Source organism: Seriola dumerili, unplaced genomic scaffold (genome assembly GCF_002260705.1).
Source record: "Seriola dumerili isolate Sdu_G_001 unplaced genomic scaffold, Sdu_1.0 BDQW01000052.1, whole genome shotgun sequence".
NCBI classification, from domain to species: domain Eukaryota; kingdom Metazoa; phylum Chordata; class Actinopteri; order Carangiformes; family Carangidae; genus Seriola; species Seriola dumerili.
The window spans coordinates 19,132,357-19,158,684 of record NW_019174307.1 but is presented as its reverse complement, the minus strand read 5'-3'; the positions used below and the strand labels follow the sequence as shown (position 1 = coordinate 19,158,684).

The 26,328-nt window shown below is 41.1% G+C and overlaps 1 protein-coding gene across 1 annotated transcript in view; it reads left to right on the top strand.

Annotated features, from left to right (window-relative positions):
* The window catches only part of sema5b (semaphorin 5B), a 139,177-nt gene that overhangs the window by 21,696 nt on the left and 91,153 nt on the right, over nt 1-26,328 (top strand). The window contains exon 2 of the mRNA XM_022740840.1: nt 15,746-15,970. Coding sequence (XP_022596561.1) covers nt 15,793-15,970 — 178 coding nt within the window. The 5' untranslated portion in view covers nt 15,746-15,792. The remainder of the gene's footprint in view (nt 1-15,745; nt 15,971-26,328) is intronic.

Here is a 26,328-nt window from a genome sequence, read left to right as displayed (position 1 = left end):
GGTGGGTGGGTGGAGTGAATGATCTTGTCCGTACTATAAAATCTTTGCTCAACACGGTAGTTCTTTGATTATGTCAACAACCCGGAGAAGCAGCTGAACCACTGAAACGTGATACAGGTAACTAGAGGATTTTACTAGCGGACATGTTGTAGTTTAACGTCTGTTATCCCCAGACAGAATGTGACCAATTGACCCCTGTGCGCTCGCGCTACGTTAAACAGTAGCCGTCAATCGGAAAGTTAGCTTCACTTGAGTGAATTAGCTAGCTAGCTAGTTAGCTTGCTAACGTGAATTCCATCCATCCAGTGTCAGACTGATAAACTTCCAGTGAAAGTTCAAATATTTTTTCTCTCAATTTAGTTTGTGTAAAGCATTCAAACCCACGTTAAAATTAGGCAACCCCATATATTTTTGTTTTCATGCAAGCTTATCCCAGCGGAGGCCGGTAACATTTGCATTTAAATGTCAATTGACCCTGTGTTTACTCTCCTCACTGACACGGAAGAAAATGAAAAGACTGCATCACACAAAGTTCAGCTTCGGCTTTTTTTGTCCTTTTATGTTGGAGCATTTCATTCATTCTCCTGTTCTGTTGGCAAATGAGTTTGCTTATTTTAAGTATTTTTTTTTCTATTTTTACTGCTTTTTTTCTTGTTTTTGAGAGTTGAGTTTTTGCAGTGCCCAAGACAGGATTAGCATTATGACCCTGTGCTGTAAGACACACACACACACACAGACACACACACACACACACACACACTGACCTGATCACATCCAAACAGTGCAGTTACCACAGGGATATATGTTCTTTAGTAATGACAGTGGAAAGCTTTTGGCTTAGTTAAACAATAATGTTTATGTTTGAGACACATTTCTATTATTCCCTATGACATAGTTTTAAAGCTGTTGGTATCCAATTCTTTCTCTCCAAATGTCTCAAAGTGCACATAATGTAGAGCGGGGAAATCCAGATTTCTTTCAGAGAGCATGCCTTCGAACCTCCCTGGCAAGCTTCGTTCTTGTACATCTGTATTTCTAAAACTCTGCGTACGGCCATGGTTATAAACCACTGTGCTGAGTTTTGGCATCTGTGAAGCCTTCGCATTCATGGATCTCTTACTCAAACTGGACCACCTTGATCTAATTTCGTGTCTCAACGGTGCCTGAAGCTACACACCCCCACCAACAACCTCATGTGCTGCCGTGTTAACACTGGGCTGATTTCTGTCTGAATCCCAGCTTAGCTTCTGTCAAAGGAACAAAATAGGTCTTGCAATACTGTAACCCCAAAGCTCCTCTCAATGCAGCCAAGTGTTACCAAGGTTTGAGTTGTGACTGCAGTAACTTCACGAAATCGCTATTGTAGTTTTATTTTGGTATCAAGTCATTCTGGCCCCGATAGAAACTGTTCATTGCAACTAAATTTATTTGCCTTTTTCTTGAAAAAAGTGTTTCTATCCTCTAGACCAAAAGCAATTGTTGTGAAAGCTGTGATGTTGGCTTGAACTCCAAGCCCCTAGAGTGTAATATCACATTCACCTGGACCTGAAAGGCTGTGGGTCTGAATGCATTTCTTTGAATGTGAAAAGTACGCACTAAAATATGGGGGTCTGAGTTGCTCTCAGAGCTATGGTATACATTTATCCAAACTATCTGTCTACTGGATGGTGCCCTTCAGAGATCAAATTGATATCAGTTGCTTAATATGTGGTAAAGTGTATTTCTCAAAGGGTCATAGTATTTTTTTCTTTTTTTTAAGTGATTTGCTATAAGTGTCCAATATAAGATGTAGATATTTAAAAAAGATTGGATCATGATAAAATGTTCTCCAGCATGCTGCATACCAGCAGCCAGTATTTTAAAGGTGGCAGCATTTTAAAGATGTTATGATGTTTTCACAACCAACAGGTGTTCAGAGATTTCTTTTGATGTTATAGATGTCCTGAGCACTGAGCAGGTTGGTGTGTGTGTGTGTGTGTGTGTGTGTGTGTGTGTGTGTGTGTGTGTGTGTGTGTGTGTCAGCATTGTAGGTGTGTATTATTGTGGGTGTTTGTGATATGGGTGCCCCTTAATGTACTCCCACCCACCGTCCAGGGTGAGTGATCGGGGCAGCCTGTAGAATTGAATCCAGCCAGGTCTGCCCAAACCCCAAGCTCAGCAGCAGGCAAAGGGCTCTTTCCATTGCCCTCCTGTCTGTCCCCGAGTATGACTCCTACTGATGGGATCATGGCTGTGGATCACTACTGCTAATAACACTCCACACCCACCCTCTCTCTAATTGGCAAGGGGCATTGCCTGCTTCACGCTCACAAACACAAGGCTTAATTGCCATGTCGGCACAGGCGGATACCAATCAACTGTGAGGATACAGCGGGAAAGTATTGCTTCTTCATCTGTATTTTTTTTCATCTTTTGATTTATTGTCATGCTGATGTGTTTAGTCCATTTATCATTTAACTCATTTATAAAGCAAAATGCCGAACATGCTCGATTTCCTTCTTCTCAGATGTGAGGATTTGCAGCTTTTCTCTGTTACATCAAATTGAACACAGAATACATTTAAGCTTTGGACAAAACAAACAAACAAGCAAACAAACAAACAGTAAATCAGTTGTTAATGAAAATAATCATCAGTTGCATCCCTACTTGATATTTGCTGGAGTTGGGAGGTGAGAGCAACCGGAAATGTGAAGTTAACTATTAAAACAGAGATGCCTGGTTTACCTGTGACTTGTAAACTGGACCAATAAAGAGGATTCTTGACTCTAATAGTAGAGGAACTAAAGCTGATTCTGATAATTGTATCCTCCCTAGAACCGACAATAATGAAAATTTTGGATTTTACAAAAGGGGCAGCCTTTATCTCTGGGAATAATGATCAGAAACTCACCAAATCTGGACTGTATATCCACAGGCGGTTGATGCATACAGAGAAATAAGAAATTCACAAATATATCTGACTATTTTGAAAATTCCTTCCCCTAAACATACATTGAATATAGGCGGAAATTGAATAGATAATTAAAATATAAAATGTATCTATATGGCTGTTATTTTAAAAAATAAGGTCAGCAATCCGCACAAAATGTGATTTACAATTACTTGAAGCTGTTATCTTCAAATAGAGACAAGTTGTTTGACAATTCAGTTGACCCTCTGGTGTCAATATCCCCTAATAGTCACCCCAAATATATATCTGCCACCTGATATATAATGATCTAATGATGAAATAAAGGAAATAGATGTAATGTAATTGAAGTGAACTCTGCAGCTCTCGCAGCTTTTCAGCCTCACAACACATCTGAGCGCTTTCATCACCCTTGTTTCCAGCAGCACTGTGCACAACCCGCCCAGCACCAAGCAGCTCACAGGCAAAGTTAGAGACCAGCTGGTGGAGAAAATGGAAGAAAGAGTCAGATATTTTTCTCACGACTTGGTGGAGACCAAACCAGAGCTAAAATGTCTAAATAAATGATAAACAATTTGAATGTGAACTGAAATCTGTTACAGCACTGGCTCATAAATAACTAACTTTGTTTAAACTAAAAACATATCAACATTTAGTTAAAGACTATATAAACATTTTGCTCACTGCACTGAACATTAATTTTTATTAAGCATTTCAAATTCTCAAGTAAATATCGTCACATATGGATATCAAGATAAGGTTGAAATAATTATTACAGTCGTGCAATCAGCATTAACACGCATCAGCAGCTGCACCTTCATAATTAGCTGCAGTTTTGTGTGGTTCTGTATTTGTGTTTGTTTTTCCCACTATACACAGTGCAGCCACACATCATGTATCTGTAGCTCTGCTCCATCATATCAGGTGATATGTTTTGATCCAGACTCCCTTTGAAGTCGGATGTAATACATTCGCTCATCAATTACACTGTCTGGCTCAGCCTTCTGTGTGTGTTTTGTTTGGTGTCCGCTTCAGTTAATTAGAACAGAACGTGTCGTGTCATCCTTGAGATAGCAGCTAATAAGTGCGAGCTGTCTGAATCGCTGCTTCATAATGCCTGTGCCTAGCAGAGAGGAACAGCATGCAGAATGGGAGGGTAATTCAGTTTTTGTTGCAAATAATGCACCGGCTGTTCTCCTGCACTCTGACTGTGGGTCGTCTGTGCATCCAGAGGGCAACCTCACTGAGAGGCCATTGCTACAGATGAATCAGTCCAGTGTTTTCTTAAACCCCACGTAAACACGTTCTGGTTTGTGTTGTGTTGACTTGTGAGCTGGATAAGGATTCTTCAGATGGTTTGTGACATTACAATGCCTTGATGTTTGAAGTGAAGAGATAGTATTATGGCACTATCTCACGTTATCAGCTGTTATCAGCCAAGCTTCCATTGCCCGGCTGTGTCTGTAACTCATCACAGAGGCACGCTTAAAGCATTTAGCAGCTCAAACAACACACAATAAAAAGATCTGAAACCATGAAAGGTCTTGGAGTAGGTCCCGGAGACCACCAGGGTACTTTAAATAAGCAAAATAAGCAATAGTGTAACTGCTAAAGATGCACTGATGTGGAATTTCTGGACTAATAATAACCAATAATTGCCTGTTTGTGGCTGTTTATATCAACATAGATAACATTATAGTAAATGCAAAAATGCGAAGAGGACAATAAAGGGAAGCATTTTCCCCCGCTCTTTAATAGGCAGCAATGCAATTTATTTGAAGTCATCTATCTGCAAGTTACATGATTATATTTATAGTGTTCATTCACAGTCACAGAATAATTGCATTTCACAGCTTTTACATCCAATAATGACATTATTACATTATCATACTGGCTGCAGATATGACATGCATGTGGACTGATTTCACCAATCACTGTGTACATTATTTTGAAAGTTCAGTCGGTTGTTGGTTGCTGGTTTACCATATATATGATTTGTTTTTATCAACAACAGAAATCTGAATTGCTGGGCCTTGCAGTGAATATGAAATATAGTCTCTTGTCTGTGGTGCTGCAACTAATCATCATTTTCTTTATCAATTCATTGTTTTTTATATATTGTTATACTATAAGGGCATTTGCCTTCTTCAAGCTCCTTAAGGTGTCGTCTTTCAACGTCTTATTTGTTCCAAAGATGAGTTTAAAAGACACAAATGAATTCAGGTAACATGTAATAAATCCTCACATTGAGGAGACTGGGACCTACAAATGTTTAGCATTTATATTTGATAAATTACTCAAAATTATACCCAGTGGTTAAAATTGTTGATTAATTGTGGATCAACTTATTAATTAATCAGCTATTTCTTTTTTTTTTTTTTATCTCTAGTGACTAAATGAGTATCTGTTTAGGTTTTAAAGTTAAAAAAATTCAGACATCTTTCTCTGGAAAACTGAAAAATACTTTTTACTTGGCTGAGCACTTCAACGTAATTCACCTTTCCATTCTGCCTTATTTAGGCTACATCTAATCAGTCAGAAGCCTGGATAAAAGCTCACACTGCCCCGCAGCCCCACTGCCTTTTCTTTGTGACCTTTGGCTCTCCAATTAACAGCCTCCACTCAGAGCCGCGGACGTCTCTCCTTTGTGGCTGTGTCATGCCAGAAATGTGTTGGACAGACCTTTTGTTTGAGTGGTTACTCATGTCTCTGGCTTTTTTTTTTTTTTGTCCCTAATAGCCCATCATCTGGACCCTGTCCCTCTGACCTCACGACTCAGACACATTGCTCTGCTAAATGACAAAGAAAAGGCCATTTCAGTATTTTCTGACTGAATACTAAATGTGCTGAATACATTAATATGTTCTGTTGAATTTATGTAGAAAATAAATATTGGAAAGAAATATCCAAAAAATACATAATTTTGTGTAGCAGTCACTCAGGCAGAATGATATGCAAAAAAAAAAAATCACATTATTTTGGCAGATATTGCGATTGCAATATGAGTCACAATTTCAGATGGAGTGGTCAGTTCAATTTCCACTGAAAAATATAATGATGATGATGTAATTTTTTACTGTGTCTGGAGAGTATGATTTTTAGGCCGGGGCAATCTATGTATTTAATCATATTTCAATTAATTGTTTAGCCCTAGTGGATACATGTATTGTTTTATTTCCTGTCCTGTAAATCATCTGGTGACTCCTGCTTCCAGCTTCTCAAACGTTAGAATAAACCACTATTACTGTTTTACATCACTGACAATCTTTGGGGTTTCTGTCTCTGGGTTTTAGACTTTTGAAAGGAGAACATAAGGATTTCTAAGACATCAACTTGGGTTCTTGGAAGTTTTCAGTTTTCTAAATTTATTTCATAATAATCAACTGTGCTGAAAGTTTGAGAGAAATGTCTGCTCCTGTGTTTTTATGGAAGGTAGATATAATATCTGTTGAATTCTGCTTGTGAAACATAAGTTGACAGAGGAATTAGTAGTGAAAATAATAATTTCATAGCTGCAACCGTACACACGTTCTGCAACCGTACACATGTTCTTTAACCGCAAACATGTTCTGCAACCGTACATGTTCTGCAACCGTACACACACTCTACAACTGTACACACGTTCTGCAACCGTTCACATGTTCAACATTGCAAAATGAGGAGCACATTTCTTGGAAACTGCTTCTATTAACAAATACAATGAAAAATTTATTAGAGGCTGTTGGTTGCTTCCAGTGAAGATCTTAAGCTATAATCAATGGTAATTAGATTCCCTTTTTAACTTGTAGATTGCTTTTCTGTATTCCACACTCACAACTGTTCTGTGCAGCCGCGATTGATGCTTCTCTTTTGGCATTTACCTGGTGCTTTGAAACTGCTGTGGGATTGTTTCTCCAGTGAGGCTTACTGCAACCCGCTCTCAATAATGTACCTGTGCTCAGTCAGTATAGTAACTTTCTAATGTGAAACTGGTGGCCAAAATTGAACAGTCTCTTACTCCCCGAGCTTCACTGAACTAGTTGGGTGAGTTCGAATCAATATGGGCCTGGGGGCTGCCAGTTCACGCGGTGAAGCAGTATCAGGTAGACACAGAGAGAAATGCAGTCAATAATATCACATTATGGTTTCTGTGTGTGTGAATGAAGGTGTGAGACTGTGGTTGACAGTGCCAAGTGAAATCATAATAGAGTTTCTGAGGGCCAGACAGAGTGTGTTATTACAGACTGGGGATGTGGAAGGGTATAAAATGGCTGGCTGTTACAGGTGTGTGTGCGTGTGCGTGTGTGTGTGTGTGCGTGTGTGTGTGTGGCTCAGGATTTCCCGGTGTATCTCATGGATCACACATGTAATTGTACACGTGACAGTATAGGTGTGTGTGTGAGTGTAAGACAAGAAAGAAAAGGATACAGGACCTCTCCCACCCTCAGCAGTGGCTGTCAGTCAAACTTTATAATAATACTACTATCTGATTTGCCATTTACTGAGCATTCGTAGCATCTCTCTGGCATCAGCACAGTATCCTTCAATCAGACCCTCATCTAATCACTCCCTGTCAAATCATACTCTTCTCCTGATTGTTACTGCTCCTAGTGGCATATAATTGAGATCCCCTTTTACAAGAGGCCAACATTTGTTTGATCATCTATTCAGTTCGGTTCAGCTGAAGTTATGCAAAAACACTGATTTAAAAACAAGATAAGCAATGATTGATTGACTCAGTGACTTCAGGAGTGTGAAGACACCTCGACGGTCTTTCCTCTAACTTATCAATAACCTCTGACTTCACCTCTGACTGCTAGAGCAACTTATTAGTCCAATTTAAGAGAAGGAATTGTGTAATTTCAGGAAATTATTTATTAAATCAAATGCATTAGTTATTAATTTAATGGAACCTATTACTAATGAGTGCACACAGTTTTATTAATTTAAGGATGCAAATAACTAATTTATGAGCACAAATGTTACAACCCTCTCGCTCTGATCCCTACCTGGCTTTGTAGAGAGAAAATATTGAATGAAAAAAATATTGTCCGCTCTATTCTCTAATTCTACAAGGCGATAATTAGCATTTTAAAGGAAATTACATTTCCAAAATGTGACGAAGTAAACTCTTGAGTGCCATATTATACAGGGAGTAGTGAATGAGTGAATGAGGGAGCAGTAAGTCATAACACATCTACAGTTCCATGACAAAGGGGCAAACTTGCTGTGAAAGTTGAAAACTATGGAGCAAGCCAAGAACCGGCTCTTCAGTGGAGATTATTGAGATTGTTTTGTCTGTTTAAAAAGTCAAGAATGAACTGTCAAGCTGAAAACTATGTTGTGATTCAGCTGCACATTCTATTTCTAAAAACATTTCCACCCCCCCCCCCCCCCCAAAAAAAAAACAAAAAAAAACGGAAGAAGGACAAAGAACAATTCCCAGAGAAAGAACAAAAATAATGCACTAGAAAAGCGTACAGACAGTCAGGTATTATACAGAGCCTGTTTATCCCTCCTACAATCCCACAGATTGCACACTGATACACACATACACACATGTACGTAGACACAAACATACGAACAAAATATGCGCACACATGCGGTGTGTGTTTCTCTCCCTCTTCCCCGTGTCGCTGTCTCCTCTCACGTCACGTCTCCAGTGACAGAGCCCGAGCTGTGAGGAGATCACACGCCACCTTCCCTCAGGAACCATAATGCCTTGATTCCACCACAGCTTCTGATTTGATATCGGACATAATCCAGACAGTGGCTGCCGTCCTCGCCACCTCATCATCCCTGTCACTCAAAGTTTCCCCCCAAAGACACACACACACACACACACTCGCACACACTGTTTTCTCCAGTCCGAGTTCAACCCTCCCTCATTCCTATAGAAGGTCCTTTCTCCGGTTGTGCCTGCTTTTTTCAAGCATGGGTGAAGTGACTCAATAACAAGAGATGCGTGCCGTGACCCCGCCGCTACCCTTTCTTTTTAGGAGAAGAGAAAGAGAAAGAATCTTCTATCTCACCCTGTAACCATCTTCATCGCACATTCCTGTGTCCTTCCCCCAAGTGTGTTGTCTGCATGTTCGACCCCGTTCCCTTGAGGCTCTCATGAGGCCCCCTCGTTGCCGCTGCCCACCCCCCCATCGCAGTGCAGGCATTAAAGAGATTGGTGGGGTTGAGCTATTGAATTGAATTAGACATGGTCAATGTAGCTTTGGCTGTAGCAAACCCCCTGAGGGTAAGAATGGGAGAAGTTGAATGGGATGGGAATATGGTGGCAATATGCAACCGTAGTGCGGTTGTCTGCATTTATCACAGTGTTGTAAAGTTGGTTTGATTTGTCGGTTTGATTAAACAGAGACACATGTACCGCACATGTTTTTTTCATGAACTTCTTCAAGTGAACAGAAACACTTCACACTCAGAATTGGTGGCACTGATCTTGTGTGCGGTTCCTTGAGGAAACAGGTGTTAGTTCCTCCTGTTCTGACTCATTTTTGTGTGTATGGAGAGAATTCCTGCGAGCTTTTGGTTGAGGAGATTGGTATTCCTGTGCCATGAAAGCTAATGATGAGCGTTGGGAGGATCGCAGCGGGCTCTGTAGGAACAACACATTTTTCATTCACTTAAAGCTCTGGAGGGGCTTAACTTGAAATCCTGCTAAAAGATGCTTAACAATGATGTCTAATCACTTCTAACGAATCAAAGAAAAAGGGAAAAGACTCCCCCTCTGGGAGCTTCTCTGCAGAAATTACCAATTACATTCCTTATCTACTGTCTACTATCTATCTGTGATGACAAATTTTTCTAAAAGCAACAAACATTGATTTTTTTTTTTCGACTTCTTGTAACACAGACTCCCTTCCTCATCCTGCTCCAAAATTGCATGAAATAGGCAGCTCTCTTATACAGGTGGCAACTGGCTCCCAGTGGACCAGAGGCAACTTAATCAGTGTCGTAATAGATTCAGATGAGATTGTGCTGAGGGAGTTAGCATTGACTTGTAATTAGAGGCACTCCCGTCGCAGACTAAGTTGAAATGAAGAGGCAAACGGCCACCAAAGATGCAATGAGCTGTGGAAACTCCTGGTCCGTAACTGTGTTCGGAGTGATGGAGGAAAGAAACGACGGGGGGGGCAGAGAGCAAAGCAAATATGGAGTGACAAGCCAAGGGAGGGGGGAGTTAAAAATGAGATAAGGTGAGGCTTTTACACCTGGTATGAGGAGGATCACCACAGGTCCTGCAGCATGGTGGAGGAATGTGATGTAGTCTGACAATCGCAGGAGTTATGGCCCCTCCCCAGCGCTTTTCCCTCAATCTTTTCTCTAGTTGAACAGTATCTGAAGCCAAGGCACCTTTTTTTTTTTTTTTTAGAAATGACGAGCGAGTCACTGCAGCTAAATGTAAAACACATGCACACACTGTTATCACCTCAGTTTAACTCATTTTGTGACTTCAAGCTTTCCATTGTCCTAAGCACTTCACTTCCTCACACTGTGTTGCGTCAGCGGGCAGTCCGCCATCCAGCTCCTCCCGGGAGACTGTTGAGGTCTGTGCCGAAATACACTCAACCTGGTTCCCGCTGCTTGACTACCAACTTGCCGCTCTGTTGCCATAGATACATGCTGGCATTGGCAGGGACTTACGTGAGCCTGTGCTAAGGAAAGGTTGAGATTTACCGACTGCCATCTGGATAAAGAGTAGAAATGATCTTTTTAAAGAGGAGGGCTTACCATGTTTATCTGGGTTGAGCTTTTCCAAAATTATCTTAGCACCAAGGCAATGTAGTCTTTTTTACTGTAGGCCACTGGGAGAAAAAAAAACTGAGGTGTTGTACCTACTGCTTTGGGTTGTTTACAACATGCTGCACCATGCTGGAGCATCCCGGTGAAATATTAATGCAGTGTACCTTAACAGGAAATACACTGCCTCTAGCTTTGGATGCTTAGGTCAATTTATGTGCCTACTGTAAATTGTCAGAGTACACAGCCAGAGGCGAGAGCCATTTACTCGTGTTATATTTCATTACAATTTTTAGGTGGTGGCACATTATGTAATTGAGTATCTGAGGGTAGTTTCAGAATCCCCAAAGAGACTCTTCTAACCATCTGGATAAAAAAAGTTCCCCAAGTAGTGCTTCTGTTTCTGAATGAAAGCAAAGATAGCAGCTCACTGGCGACCTGGATAAGGGACAGAGTTTCAACCTGGAATATTATTTCATTCAGATGGGTAGAAGATTAATGTGGGTTGCTCAAAGTCTGTGGCTCTGTAGCAAGCTCCTACACCCTAATCACACACGCCTCAAGTATGTACAGAGGCTGACTGGAGATTTTTCACAATGAATACTTGCAATACTTGAGCACACTTTAGACAGAGCACTACTGTGTGCAGGACTTTTAACTGGAGTGTTTCCACATAGGGATGGTGTTACTTTTTAAAGGACTGAACATTTTCTTCCTCCTCTGCAAACACAGTTATCACAACAGTCAGGCAGTGAATCTCTCTCCTCACTGGTCACAGAGTTATTGACAAAGAGACGTGCCTGGTCATCTATTAGTCCAATTTACAAAAGTACCTTGTAAATCCTCAGCATGTACTGCACCTTAAATCAACTCATTGTATCCGGCAGGATGTCTGACTGACTGAACAGTGGTTCAGGGACTCTGCACATGTGCGTGTGTGCGTCAGTGTTTGTAGGGACAGTTTCCTCAAAGTTATAGATCGTCCTGGTTACTTGCTGACAAACTGTTGCTAAACCCAAACACAGCAGGAAAGGAAATTGGATGGACTCTATCAGGCCTCTTTGGAGTGGCCTTAAAGAGTCATGTTTGGAATAAGCACACACGCTCGCATAAAAGTCCACACACACACACACACACACACACACACACACACACACACACACACACTCGGGCGTGGATGTTGGCACACAGCGTACGTCAGTTCTGCCCACTTGCTGTGACCCAATATGGAGTGTGACCAGCTGTCCATGGCTGGATTTTCCAGCTTCACACACTGAGACTGTGTGTGTGTGTGTGTGTGTGTGTGTGTGCGTGCGTGCACATCTCGGTCTGCTTGAGTGTATGACATGACTTTCTACAGAAATTTTTGACATCTGCGTACTCACCTCATCCTGCTGCTGACAGTACGGTTCCCTCTGTGTGTCTGTGCCAAGATAACTCACCCACCAAAGTCTGAACTTACAGCAGAGTCCTGGTCATCTGTCATGATCTCCTGCCCTTTCTGCTCTCAGTCCAGCTTTTAGACTAATGAGAGGATTTGTAGAGTCAGCCTTTGACTTTCAGGATTCAGTGGTTTAGTGTGAATTAAGCACCTGCCAAAACTGCTTCTGCAGATAATAGAAATAAAGGAATGAGGGATTCTAGTTGGTAAAACATATGCCCTGTAAGCATAATGTTCTGGGTTTGATTTCACCCAGGAACCTTAATCATATATCATCCTGCATTGTCTCTCTCCTCATGTTTCATGTCAGTCTCTGCTGTCAGGTATCTAATAAAAGTGAATGTCAGAAAAATAAAAATGAATGTAGAGTCTGCTGAAGGAATATCATACCCTTTATACTGAGGTAGCTCTCTCTCTAATATCTGTGGTTATACTATACTGTTAGTGGCTATACTGGACTTACAGGATGTTTTACATCAATGTGATAAAGTGCCTTAAATTTTTTAAAATAAATAAATAGACTGGTTGAGCCAAAAAACAGAAGGTGAGGAAAAAGGAAAGTAAGAGTTTAGGAGATAACCAGGCACCTGTCCATGCAAAGCCTCAAGGGTAACCAGCAAAGTCTTCATATCAGTTTTGAAACAAACAGACAACCAATCAGGATACGCTAAAATTAGGAACATATGGTCCGACTTTTAGTTTTAATTAAAAGCCTTGCTACAACATTCAGAACGACAGACGTTGCTCTGCTTCACTTTAGTTGAAGCAGGTATCAGTGCTATTTAATTAGAAAAAAAAACACGACTGAAGAGCTTTTTAGCATGTTTCTCGAAATCAAGACAAGAGCCAAACATAAATCGGAAACCCAAAAGGAAAGTTAAATATAATTAAAACATGTACATTGAAAATTCTGACAAGACATTTGGTTTCGATAGAAATCAATTGTAAGGATTTGTGAGATGCCCTGCCTTTAACATCAGCTAATCAGCTGTGCAGATTCAATCTTATTCATTTCACTTGAATAAAAAGACTAAAAAAAGAAAAGACCTCTGAATTAAATGGGAAAATACCTTGTTTTTCTACTTTGAAACTACTATTGCAAAAAAAAACTGACACTGCTCTTTCTCATGAAATGACACTCTCAATGATTCAGATACTGTATGACTATTATGAATATAATTATATAAAGGTGAATTAAACATGTGTCATCAGCCCATTCATTTGTAATGCTGTGCCTTTGATAATGTGATTCAGAGCTATTAAATACAAGGAATACTACAAAGGACCAAGGATTGAACCTTGAGGGTCACCACATGTCATAAAGTGAAGAGCCATTTCCCATCATTCAAATATAAAGAGAGTAGTGTGGCCCTCAGAGGTTACCACTGACTGTCTCTATGTCTAATGAGGATACTATGATCTACAGGGTCAAAAGCTGGACTCATGTCATCTGCATTCAAGTGTAATTTCATCTTTGTCCAGCTAATGGAAACTTTTTTTGACCTCTATGAGTCTGATCCTCCAAGCATAAAAACCCTTCCAGTCTCACTTTGTTGTGTAGACAGAGAAAAGGGAGACATTTGAGTGTCATGTGATCTCAGCGATCACACTGTAATGTCATCCTGCCAAGGATTTGGTAACAGGTAACAGAACCCAAGTGCAGACAGGCAGCAAATGGCAGTTAGGGCTAAAAGGTAGTTTACTTGGTTGTTGGGCAGGATTACAGTCTGCGAATAGGAGACAAGTTCAGTCATCAAGTCCGAGGTGAAGGTAACAAGAGTGGATCAAATGCTTAGCTATGACGCTGACAGCGTACACATAAAAAGTAGGGAGGGGGAGAGACAAGCTAGAAGAATGAGACAATACAGACCTCAGCATGGCATGATTTATTTTTGAGGGTCTCGACGTGATGACACACTTCAACATTCATGCTTGCTCTGTAAACAACTCTTTGAAAATCAGAGATGTGTCTGCATGAGTGGAATAAAGCTGCTGGCTCAAGAGGCCCACATGTACACTGTGGAGGGGATTTCACTTTTTTTTCTACTTGTGTGACATTTCAGTCTGGATGGAAAAGTGGAAAATAATATGAAAGTATGTGCATGATTGAAGCTTTGTTGATACAAACATCATTTTCAAATACGATAAATCTGTATTATTGTGGAGGTGACCTGATGTTGCCTCTAAAAAGGTCTTGTCTAACATGTTATGATATGAAATGGGCTTGGACTTCTTGCCAACAATCTGAAAATATGAAAGACAAAGTCAGAACCCTGGGTATGATGAGGAGGCAGCATGAAACCTGAAACTGATTGATGCATCACTAAAATTTGACTTCCTGGATTGTATTTCATCCTCGCACGTTTCTGTGGCAACACAAATACAGTGCTGTTTCTGGTCCCTGTATATCCTTACAGTGAGCTCTGAACCCTGCGAGTCATCCAGCCCGACTCAGTCTCGCCTAGAGCTGTGTACATTGAATATTTCCACCTGTTGCATCAACATTATGTTTGTCGGCAATAGCTTGAGGCCTGTTGACTCCACTGTATTGTAATGACAAACATAGGCACTGTGTGCATTTGCCTAATTAGTTACCAGCTGTAGTGAGAGGGATAATTGATTGCAGGGCAATATGGTTGATTTGCAACTCAACCAAGCTAATAATTTGTTATTGATTGAAGCATTAGCAAGGAAAACACTACAGAGAGATGTAACCCAGCCAAAGTGCTGCAGAAAGTTGATGCTCTCGGTTTTTAATCTACTTTAATGATATTACACCTCGCTAAGCTAACATCATAAGGAGTGCAGGGCGGGAGATGATGAACTGCTGGTTTCAGCTCAGCACTGTGGACTCGTATGTTATGACTGGAGGAGATTACATTTACTCAGAACGAGTGCATGTGTGTTTTGTGCCAGAACACTAGTGTGTGTGTCTTTCTTTCTGCCGGCTGGAGCTACTTACATAATGCGAGAATGTGGAGGTCAGACAATGACGGGATATTATTCATGTGTTGATGTGAATCACATGTGCTGTAACAAAGTTTTTTGGGGGCACAGGAATCGGAATATATGGTTGTGCAAACATTTTTACAGCACATCTTTTAAGAGCCACAAATTTTAAGGTAACTCATTTCTGCTTCATTGACTTGTGGAGGCTAACGCCTCATTGAACAGTCCACTATTGCTATCAATTTTCCAATTTTAATCAGCCATTAAAACTTCCGAAGTTTAATTGCACATTTTAAATAATTATCTGAAGGTTAGAGGGGAGGCACTTCTTTCAGATGCTCTCATTGCTGAAGCGTAAGAGTTTTTTGTGCAGCTTTTACACTCTGTGTCCTTCACACTCTCTATTTCTCTCTCCTTTTTTTTCTGTATTTTAGTTTACTCAGCTTTATATCTCGTCTTTCCAGCCACCCACTAGTTACCTAACATCCTTGCTTTCATCCCACGTTTATGTCCTTTAACCAAAATTTTATACCTTTGCATTACTTTTTCATTCTCTTTCTGTTCTTCCATGCTGGATTTGGAGCCGGAAGCCCTCAGGAATTGAAAGTTTGAGAGAAGAAATGATTTTGAAGTGACTCAGAGAGAGCTCCTTTTCTTTGAAGCCAGATGTAAAAATGTTGTATTGAGGTGCTGAAGTCGTCTCCTCTCTTCTCTAGCTGTATCCTAGAGGCCCACCTTGGCAGTTAGAGGAGAGGTCATCACCATGACAGCGTCCTCGCAGGACTCCACACCTTCGTCTATGGCTGGCCTCTTCCTGCTCCTCCTCCTCCCGGCTGTTTTCACACAGAAGTCAGTCCCGACAACCGCGACCCCGCCGTTGTTTGACCCGCTGACCCAACCAGAGTGCACAAAGAAAGAACATCCAAAGGTTTCCATCCAAGGTCAGACATCATGTATGTTTTATATAAACATTTGATAATGCTGTATGTACAACAGTCACATGAACACAAGTAAATTGGTTAGTGGGAGAAAGCAGGTTATGGTTACTTTTAAAACTTTCATTTTCATACAGCTTGAGAGTAATTAGATATCTGTCTTTTCTTCTATGCTGTTGAACCATGCGTGGCTTATTTTAAGATTTATTAGATTTATTTATTAACTTTTTTTTTTTTTTTTTTTTTACAAGGGCATTTGGACTGAGAGAAAAGAGAGAGAACAGGCTCTGTAGTGAAAAAGAACAGTTTTTCCTGACAGCATGTGTCTGAATTTCAGAAAATATAATATAATCATCCCATTGCATTGCTACCAGGCCAGGAGCTACTGTCTGTCATGCACATGCGTTTTTGCAAAAACCCAGTTAGAAATCTGGTTACAGGAGCTATTTGTAAGCGGTGGAAAGCAACCCTGTTGTTGTTTGCTTCTATTTCTACCCCTTCTTTTCTTCTACTGAACTTAGCATGCTAACCAGGTAGCTTTGGCCCAGTCGGCCCAATCTCATCACAGTAGCGTCCAGTCTGCCCTGAAGAAGTAGTGCTGCTTAGAGGGCGTATTATAACCCCTTGTAATGTAAACACAACAATGACTGAAGCTCTTTACTAGACCAGTAAGTAAACAGCTGTTAATGAAAACTTGAATAAATTAATAAATAGATAAATAAAGCAGTAAATAGCTTAACTTAACATGTACAAAAAAAATCTGCTAAAAAAAATCTAAATTAAGCAGGTTTCCTATATTACTGACCCAGTTACAGGAACTGGCTTTCTCATATCTCGTATCAATCAACATGGGTATAATCTTCTGTGGGACTCTACCCCTCAGGGAACTTGGCGACATTGCTATAAACAACTACAGTAATTTGATAAGTGTTATTATAACTGATTGGAGTGATGGCCAAAACTACAGAAATAAGACCTGAGTTGTAACCTGAATTATCTTTCAATGTTGAGGTGTCCACATGACCATACTCACTTCAATGAAAAAATACTGGAGCTGATTTTAACATCTCAAACTTTTCAGTAGTCTTTTGATAATAAATAATCACAAGGTTCTTCGATGTAAAATCAGAAGTTACTTTCAAAATAATCCAAGGAATGCATTCATCATTACATTCTGACACATGAAATTTTAAGAATTAGTGAGAATGGGATCGACCTTAAAGCCTGATTGCTTTCATGGATTACGATCTCTCCTATCGCCTCTTAACAATGAAACAGTCTGTGTGGGCTTCATGTTTTGTCAGAGGTTCAGTGCTGCAAATGATTGCTATCATGTATCATAAGGGATACAGTTCTTTGTATAATCATACCTTGCAGTGCTGTGTACCGATCACATGTTTTCTATGCATAGGAACATACTCTATACATGCCACTTTTCCCAGCAACAAAATAAGCTGTTGTCATAAACATACGCCTGTGCCAGCTGCAATAATACCTCACAATTTGGCATTCAGGCAGGTCAGCATGCAGCTATAAAAGAACAACAAAAAGCAAGAGGGGACAAGATAGAAATGATTGTGTAGAATAATGGCGCTCACTATCTAGCCCATTCATCTGTACAGTGGGCCAAGAAACAAGGTCTTCCTCACGGCGTGAAATGGAACAGAACAGTTTGGAGCACAGAATCACAGATAGATATGGCAGAATGAAAGGTAAACACGCACAAAATTGCTGTGTTTATTTTTGAATAGGGCTGTTTGTGTTCCCTCTGCCGAGAGTGGGCGACTAAGATTGGAGGACCGAAAAAAATTGCTGGTGGGGATCGAGGACAGAAACACAAAAATTGAAGAGGTGGCCAGAGGATTTTCTTGTGATTAGAAATATACTCTACCCCCTCCAAACCATATTGGAGACATTTCCTCAAGTATTTTTGGTTTTCCCCTTTTTTTTTCTTTCCTTTTTTTGTTTGGATGGCAGTAATGTTGTCCAGGTCTCAGCTCATCCATGGTTTTGGTTTGAACTCTGGATAATGGAACTGAAGATGGACATAAAGAGCTTTTTATTGGAGTTTCAATTCACAAAACCGGTGAAATGGCTATTTTCATTCCCCACAAAGCTGGGCTGAGGTCACCTTTAGTCTTTGCCTCTGCCCTGCTTTACCCTGCAGATGTCCAGATTAGCCCGAGCTCCACCGGTGCTTCACTTCAAAGGCATGCCACTTGAGAATGGCTCTCATGGCAGGGAGCTGCAGGGCCGTTGGCCTGTCAAAGCAGGCAGAGCAGGGCATTATGTGGAGGCAGCCGTATAGAAAAAGGCCTGCACAATGAAAGTGTCAGCGAGAACCTGAGATTAGCTTCTGTGATTGATGAGCGTTTTATAGCAGCTTGTTGAAGCGCTACCTCAGTCACCTGGAGGAGACCCGGGAGCTAGCTGAGAAGATTTTACTATGGGCATGCAGGAGCTTGTAACCATCGATACATGCTTTAAGTGCATGTTCCTATAATGACAAGTCATTGTATTTGTTTTGTGTTTTTACATTTGACCAGCTAGCTAAGTAGGTTTTTGTTTGGCAGGTAGTGTCTGTGTGTGATGCAGTGAGATTTAATCCTTGCAGCGTGTGTCTGAGCTGGATGAAGGGATCAGCTGTCCAAGAGAGCATGCTATCTGCTTTAAAGCCGGGCTCTATTCTATTTAAGCTTTAAGCAATTCAAACCAACCTGAATTTGTCAAATGTCGGGACAAATTTACTGATACATCACTAGCACACCAACTGTTTTGGTTTTATAGACAACTAATCCTGAACCTTTACTAGGCCTTTGGAATCTGGTATTCAGTACCAGTACCAATGAAATTCAAAGCAAAGAGCTTTGCTACAACAGACTCCAGCTGTTGCAATTCGGTAACATTTCAGGACATGAACATTTTGACGACGTGTTGTTAATGTAAAGTTAACAACTGAAACTCACTCAGATCCGGATGCCTGTCTTTTCATTTGAGATGCTTTGTGGCATTGTTTCCGTACAGGTTTCTGGTCATCTATAACTTGCTCATGACGATTTGCGTCACATGCAGAATATCTCCATACACCGGTCTTGCCATATTTTTTTTTTTTCCCCACAAGTTGCAGAGGACATGTTGCTGCACCAGCACCTCCATTTCACGTGTTGTTGATGTTGTTTCCTGTGCCTGCCTTCTTCTTCTCTTCTAGTTTAATGTCAGACTAAGGCACTTGTAGCTTCCCACCCTCAACATCTGTGGGGCTGTGGATGTTGTACCGTCACATTCTGAATTTTGGCATCGACTTGGTCCTGAAGTATCGCTTCTTGTGACATCCCTAACGGTATTAATGGAAAACTTTCTTTCAACTTCTTTTTTTTTTTTTTTTAATTTGTAGACTGGTTCTTTCAGATATGATGGGTAGCACTTTGGTTGTTTACAGCTGATTTCTTTTCGCCACTTGGGGGGATTGGAAACAAGTTGTGTACACCACATGGACGTACCATTACCTTTGATGATGTGTCAAACTTGTTAGCAAATAGATACTTATACAGATCCACCAGATACAGAGCAACATTACCATTCATTGGGTGTAAATCTAAACAGTATTCACTCTCTTTTAGCTCTGTTTTTGTTCTCAAACTCCTGAGGGAAATATCCGGCTCTTCAGCTGCTACATGCTCCACTCAGTTCACCAGCTAGGTGCTAACTGTGTCTGTCTGTGGTTTTCAGAACTCTTTCACTGAAAACAGCTGCAGATTACAAATTCTAAATTACTGATTTGGAAAGTCACTCTGCACACATATGATTTTTCACCCACACTGTAGAAAAAAAACAAACATCAGAGACACACTGCCTCAAGATGTGATAGGATGCACACACTGTAGTTGACAGCAGTGATGGGTGGGTGATAGGAGACAGTCTAGACAAACATGCGCCGCGTCGGGCATCAAACCTCTCCATCAGCCTCGACAGCATTTTATTTTTCCAAAAAACACACCGTGAATAACTGTCAGCCGCATGTTTGTACTGTACGTGTGCTGCTCCAGAGGACGTGCCAGTGTTTTACGTCAAACACGGCACAGATCAGTGCAGGAATAGAGCATTGGAATCACGTATCCTCCACCCACAGGCACACACTGTACAAGCCGCCAGCTTGTGATTTAGATGGATGATACTGGCTCACAGCGTAAGACTGTAGGCCTGATAAGAGCATGGCATGAGGGCAGCAACTGGAACGCTCTGAATCTAGATACGGAGTCTGTTTTTGGAATTTATGGAGTCAGCTGTGCATTATGTTATAAGGCCCAGAGATCTGGTTTTTGGAGTGTGTGTAAAGGGTCAGCCCTGTTTGTAAGAGAAGTAGATAAATTCTGCACCTTTATAACACCCAGTGCAACAATATCCATCAAGGCAACAAGGTTTTTTTTCATGAGTGTGTATGTATAAGAAAGTAGTGGCTGAAAATCCGACCTCTGGCTCAGGTTTCACGGCCTCCTTCACAGAGAGGAGGAGGAGGAGTTGTCTGATGGCTAAACAGTGTGTGTCATCTGCTCTGCTCAAATCACTGCAATGTTCCTCTCTGAAGAGAACAGATACAACCAGTGTCATTGCTCATTTCCTGTTCAGTACCTTGCAAACCTTGTCTTTCCCTGTCCCATTTGGTTTTTATGCCCTATCTTATCCCCTGCCTGCATTCTTCTCTCTACCTACCTAATCTCCCTCCCTTTCTCATTCATTCTCTTCCTCCTCTCAAATTCTCTTTTTCACCTTCCTCTCCGAATCTCTCCCTCCATCATTTGCTCTTTCTCAGACTGCTCTTTCTGTGCTCCATAATAGGCAGAGAAATGTATTGCGCACTTTGTATGAGTCCCTCTATCTCTTTCATCGTTTGGGTAATGGTGCTGTCGTTTAGCCGCCATGTCGCCATTTGAAGGGCTCTTGAGTATCATGAGAGTGATGCCCCTTTGAGACATAACTGTTCACTTAAAAGAAAAAAAATATTTGCCATGAATTTCTGATCTTATTCTTTATTTGATATTCTCCTCTTACTTTTACCACCTCTGTCTCTGTTTCCCGTCTCATTCATGATTACAGTGGTGGGCCTAATTGGAGCTGTGCTATCAGAGCTATGGTGTGTTTGCAGCCATCAATCAGACAGCTGAATGGAGCCGAGTTTAGCATGCTGCTGGGGCGAGTCTCTCACCCACTGATAGCATGTCAGGATATCTGATGCAGGCCCGAGGGATACCAAAGAGGATCAGAGAATAGAAAACATTTAAAGGCTTTATTGGCACTTTAACTGAAAAGTGGACAGGCAGTGGGAAAATTGCTCTCTTTGTTTTTCTGTGATCGTGCTCCCTCTCCTGTCCCACTGGACACTACAGATTTCAGACGTGCAAATGCATTGGTAATTTTACATCTCAATTGGTGAAGTAAAGACTGCAGACTCGCTGGGTCCCACCTGGTAACAGGTCCTTAACACTTCCAACACAGCTCAGTTCTGAATCGAACTGCGTCATGTCAGCATGAGCAGCAAAGTGAAAACCATGCAGAAAACAAAGGGCAAAATGCACATCATGTTACCTCTTAAAAGTGAGGTAAGAAATTTGTTTAATTATCTTACACACAAAGAAAATGAAATCAGTTTCACAAGCACCATGAATGAGCCAGTTTGAATTTGTCAGTCCATAAAAATGTGTTTTTGTTTATTTCCCCTCATAGATTGAAACTTTCAAAGATTAAAATTTCAGAAAACAACAATAATCATCAGATCACAAGTCTCACTAAATTTTCAACTTTCACTCATACAAACTTGATATAGTGTGAATATTTCCACAGAAGACTTTACATACACAGTGTGAGCAAATAGAAGTTAAATGCAGTCCAATCCTTTGTTCCTCAGGCTCTGAGATTCAGCAAGTTCAGTTTGAAATAAAATGAGTGATACTATATTAAAGTGCCAAGTCTCAGCTTTAATTTGAATAGGTTTGCATCGATATAGAAAGAACTGTGTGTATAGACTGTTTAACACATAGTACCCAAAGTTCAGGGCTCCAAAAGTAAGTGGACACTGGCTGTTAAATGTTTCCTGTGCAGCTGTGTGGTGTTTCAACGTTAGTTCATGCACATGTGGCTCAGAGTTGATTGAGAGTTGAGAGGTGCTATTTAGTGTGGCGGAGTTGTCTGTCAATATCAGGAGTAAAGAGGTGAACATGCAAGTGAAAAAGATAATAAAGAGGGTCAAAAGCAAAAAACAAATACTTTTCAGAGATATCAAAGGTCCTTGGTGTGAGTACGTTCTAAAAGAGAAAAGTAAAATAGCAAACAACCTGGTCGACCGAGGAGCGCAAGTCTTGTGGATGAATCAAGTCAAATTCAAGAATGCTCTCCAGGATGTAGGCGGGCGTGTGGCCTTGTCAAAGTTTAAGAGAAGACTTCATGACCATAACCTCAGAGGATTCATCACAAGATGTAAACACCTGGTAAGCCTCAGAAACAGAAAGAGTTCTGGAACAAAGACATGATGGAGAGAGGAAAGTGTGGAGAAATAAAGAACCAGCTTATGACCCAAAGCCAACACCTCATCTGTCAAACATGGTGGTGGATCTGTCATGGCTCGGGCAAGTGTGCCTGCCACTTATATTTATATTTATCGATGATTTCACTGCCGATGGAAACAACAGGATGAACGCAGGTGTGTACAGGAGCATTGTGTGAGCTCAGATTCAGCCAAACGCATCAAAACTCATTGGACGACATTTCATCATTCAGCAGGACCACAGTCCTGAACACGCAGCCGAAGCAACTGAAGAGCTTTTCAGGAAGTGGAAGAAGTGGAACATGTGCTACTGGCCGAATCAGTCACCTGATCTCAGTTTGATTGAGCTGCAAGCAACCTGATGAAGACCAGAGCTGAAGGTGGCTGCAAAGGATTTTCCTGCAAAATATAAAATATGATGATTTTTGACTTCATGTGCATCTGTCCAATCACTTTTGAACCCCTAAACTTCAGGTACTAAGGTCTATATCTCCTACACAGTTCTTTCTACAGTGATCTAACTCAAATTAAAGCTGAGACTTGCCACTTTAATGTAGTATTTGAATGGTTGACAAGATTATAGTAACTGAAAAAGAAAGCAGCAGCACTTTAGGATGATGTATATGCAGCTTAGACTTTATTCCACGAGCTGACATTTCGGCAACAGTTTGCCTTGTGCAGAGCTTAATCTACAGGTTTGCTTAGAGGTAAAGATCGTTGGAAAATGTCATTTGCCCTCATGTTGGTCATTAATTAAGTCACAGATGCAAAAATCCATCACTGATGCAGATTGTTTTAGAACTGAGGCCGTGCCTCATCACTGGCATCAATATTTTTCATCTCTTTCCCACTGCTCTCCAAATATCGCATGAACTTTGAGGCACTTTCCCTAACACTTCTCCCATGTTTGAATGAAGCCATTGCTGAATATTAATGTAACAGATACCGAAAAACTAGTCAACAGTAGAATGAGGCTGGCATTTTAACAGATGCCATGTCTGAACAGCTCTGCTGCTATTACTCCTACCTTTGACAATACCACCCACATTTCTGTCAGCCTTATAAGGGGACTCTGACAAATTGTCAGTAGTTTTGGATTTTGCTTCGCCATTGGTTTTGTGAGAGGCAGACAGACATCTTTACCGGTCGCTGACTGAGAGGCTATTAGCCTCCTGGCCCCTGCGCCATTCCTCCTGTGGTTGCTCAGTCCCCGGTCTCCCCAGGCTCTTTCTCAACAATGCCCGTAACCTGCGGACCCCTCTATCTGAATTCAGTCAAGTGGGAGGACGGAGTGGTGGAGGAATGAAAGGACAGGAGGGATAGAGGGAAAGTTGTGCTCCACTGAGCCTCTCTCAAACTATCACCCTCAGCGAGTCAGCCACAGCAAAAATCGAAAGTTAGAAGAGGAGAGATACTGAAGAGCGGGACAGGCAAGCCGGGGTGGAGACTGGGGTGCAAGGAAGGGCGAAGAGCGATATGAAGAAGACCAAACAAAACATATTTCAGGGGATTTTGGCCAGATAAGGCTGAGGTGTGAAAGTTTTTTCTCCTCCAATACTGAGCAACAGTAGAAAATGTGGTGAGATGTGACATTTATGGTGCTGCTTCAGCTTTGTTTTCACAAGACTGTGCCTACAGTAAATGGACATTGTATGTAAATTTTCATTCCTATGCTATTATTTACCCACTGTTGTTATTTTCACATTCCCTGCTGTTGATGTCGCTAAATTTATTCAGAATACAATTATATATGTTGCTAATTGACACTCGGGGTGATACTTCATTCACAGAACCGTTTGCCAGATGGCAGAAAGCAGTGAATCTTCATGTGACCTGTTTTGTTAACAATATTGGATCGACTACCTCGCCCTGAAGATAACCATTTTTAATATTTCCTCTCCCTATTCTTCCTATTAGCAAGACGTTGTGGTCCTGTGTACCCCCCTGAAGGAAGATGATGATAGACAGCTACCTTTAGTGCAATATGTGTCATTCATAGCTCATTAAACAGTGCAGCGCTTGAGGGGAGAAATCAACTAGATGCCTTATTATAATGCTAATGATAAAAAAAAATGATACAGTGCAGGATGTCATTAGATGAACATTTGCTGTAAGAGAGAAAAAGCATAAGTGACAAAAAGCAAGTTTACTGAAATACACAATTTGGTTTTAAAGGTCATCTGAGCCTCGTCCACCACCGGCGGTTTGCTGGGCATTTATAAGACTTTGTCGAGTCAACAGCCACATTGTTCCTCCAGGACTTCTAAATGGATCTTAAAGCCGTTTCCTAACCTTTGCTCACTCCGTCAAACTCATTTTCATCCAACTCGCCCAGTCAGTGCCTTTAATGGCGCCAGCTCTCTCATCATGTATACCAACACTACCCCTCGTTCTCTTTATTTCTGTCCCTGTTTGACTTTGGTGTTCTGAAAGCTTTCTTACATCATGCTAACATGAAAATCCATGTTGGAGGACTGAAATAGTGGGAGCTCGGGCATTGCCTGACTCCCTTCATTATTATTTCAACATGAAGTCAAAAGTGGAGCACCATAGTGGAAAAAAGAGTAATTTTTACCCCCCTGTGTACCAAATGTGCCCTTAAAGGGAAGCAACAAAAATGTGCAACGTAATTAGTGGTTTGATTATTAGCTACCTTTTCCTTTGTCTGTTTTATCACTCAGTGGTTGTAACAACTGCTAATTCCTACTTTTGGCCTGTTGAGGGTGTAGACTCCTGGAACAGAACTGGTCTGTGAGAGGATTTTGTGGGAATTGCAGGTAATGTCACATGGAAACGAAAGAACTTTTCCCATACACAGAAACAGCTGGAAATCCTTTAAGTGCTTCTGATCCACACATACCCTCTGAAATTACTCCTGCATTTTCACAGTTTGAGACATTTGGTCAATGAAAAGTTAAAACATCTTGTTATTTTTGTTCAGTTCATGTGTGTGGAGTCAGCAGGCACAGCCAGAGGAGGACTTTAATGCTCTATGGGCCCAAAAACTCAGACACCTGAGGAACCTTGAGGAACTTTTTTGACATATGCGTCCAGGGAGGAGCTTTCACTCGAATGAATGCCCCACCATCGTAGAACATATCCATATTCCAGACAAAATAGACAGTGTAGACAGACCACAAGCACCTAATCCATCACCGTCTTCCAAATTCATTCAGTGGGGATAAGCCAGAGCTACCACCGCCAGAGACTGAACCTGAGCTTCTGTTTGGAAACAAAACTTTGGAGTTTACAGCCAACCTAGTGTCTCTGTGAGACTGTGCTGGTTGTAGATGGGTATAATGTTTGCCATGTTTATCATCTTGCTACTATTTGCTAATTAGCACTGGACACACGAATGGATATGGATATGATGGCATGATAGCACTGGAGAAAGTCAGGGGATCTACAAAGTCATTAGGATTCCTCCTTTAGGGACTAGGAATGTTTATACAAAATTTCATGGAATAGAAACTTTGTGGAGATATTTCAGTCTGGACCAAAGTGGTTGACTGACCCATCCCCCGAGCATGGCTTTGCTCTGCCATCTGGATGGCTTGCTCAGGGTGGTACATACAAACTTTAACTGTCCGATTACACTTTGCACCTTTTATGGTGATTAGAAGAAGGTAAGATTAAGATTAAATCTTTGTCAAATAGCCTTTTCTCTGCGCTCCAACTTCTCACATCTCACATTCCATCTGGTTTTAAGCAATGAATGGATAATCTCTGCTGGAGCTGTGTGTGTGTGTGTGTGTGTGTCTCTGTCTGTGCAGACACAGGGTTTTTGGAACTGAAATTTGTTGTGCTTTCATTCCCTCAGCTCCAT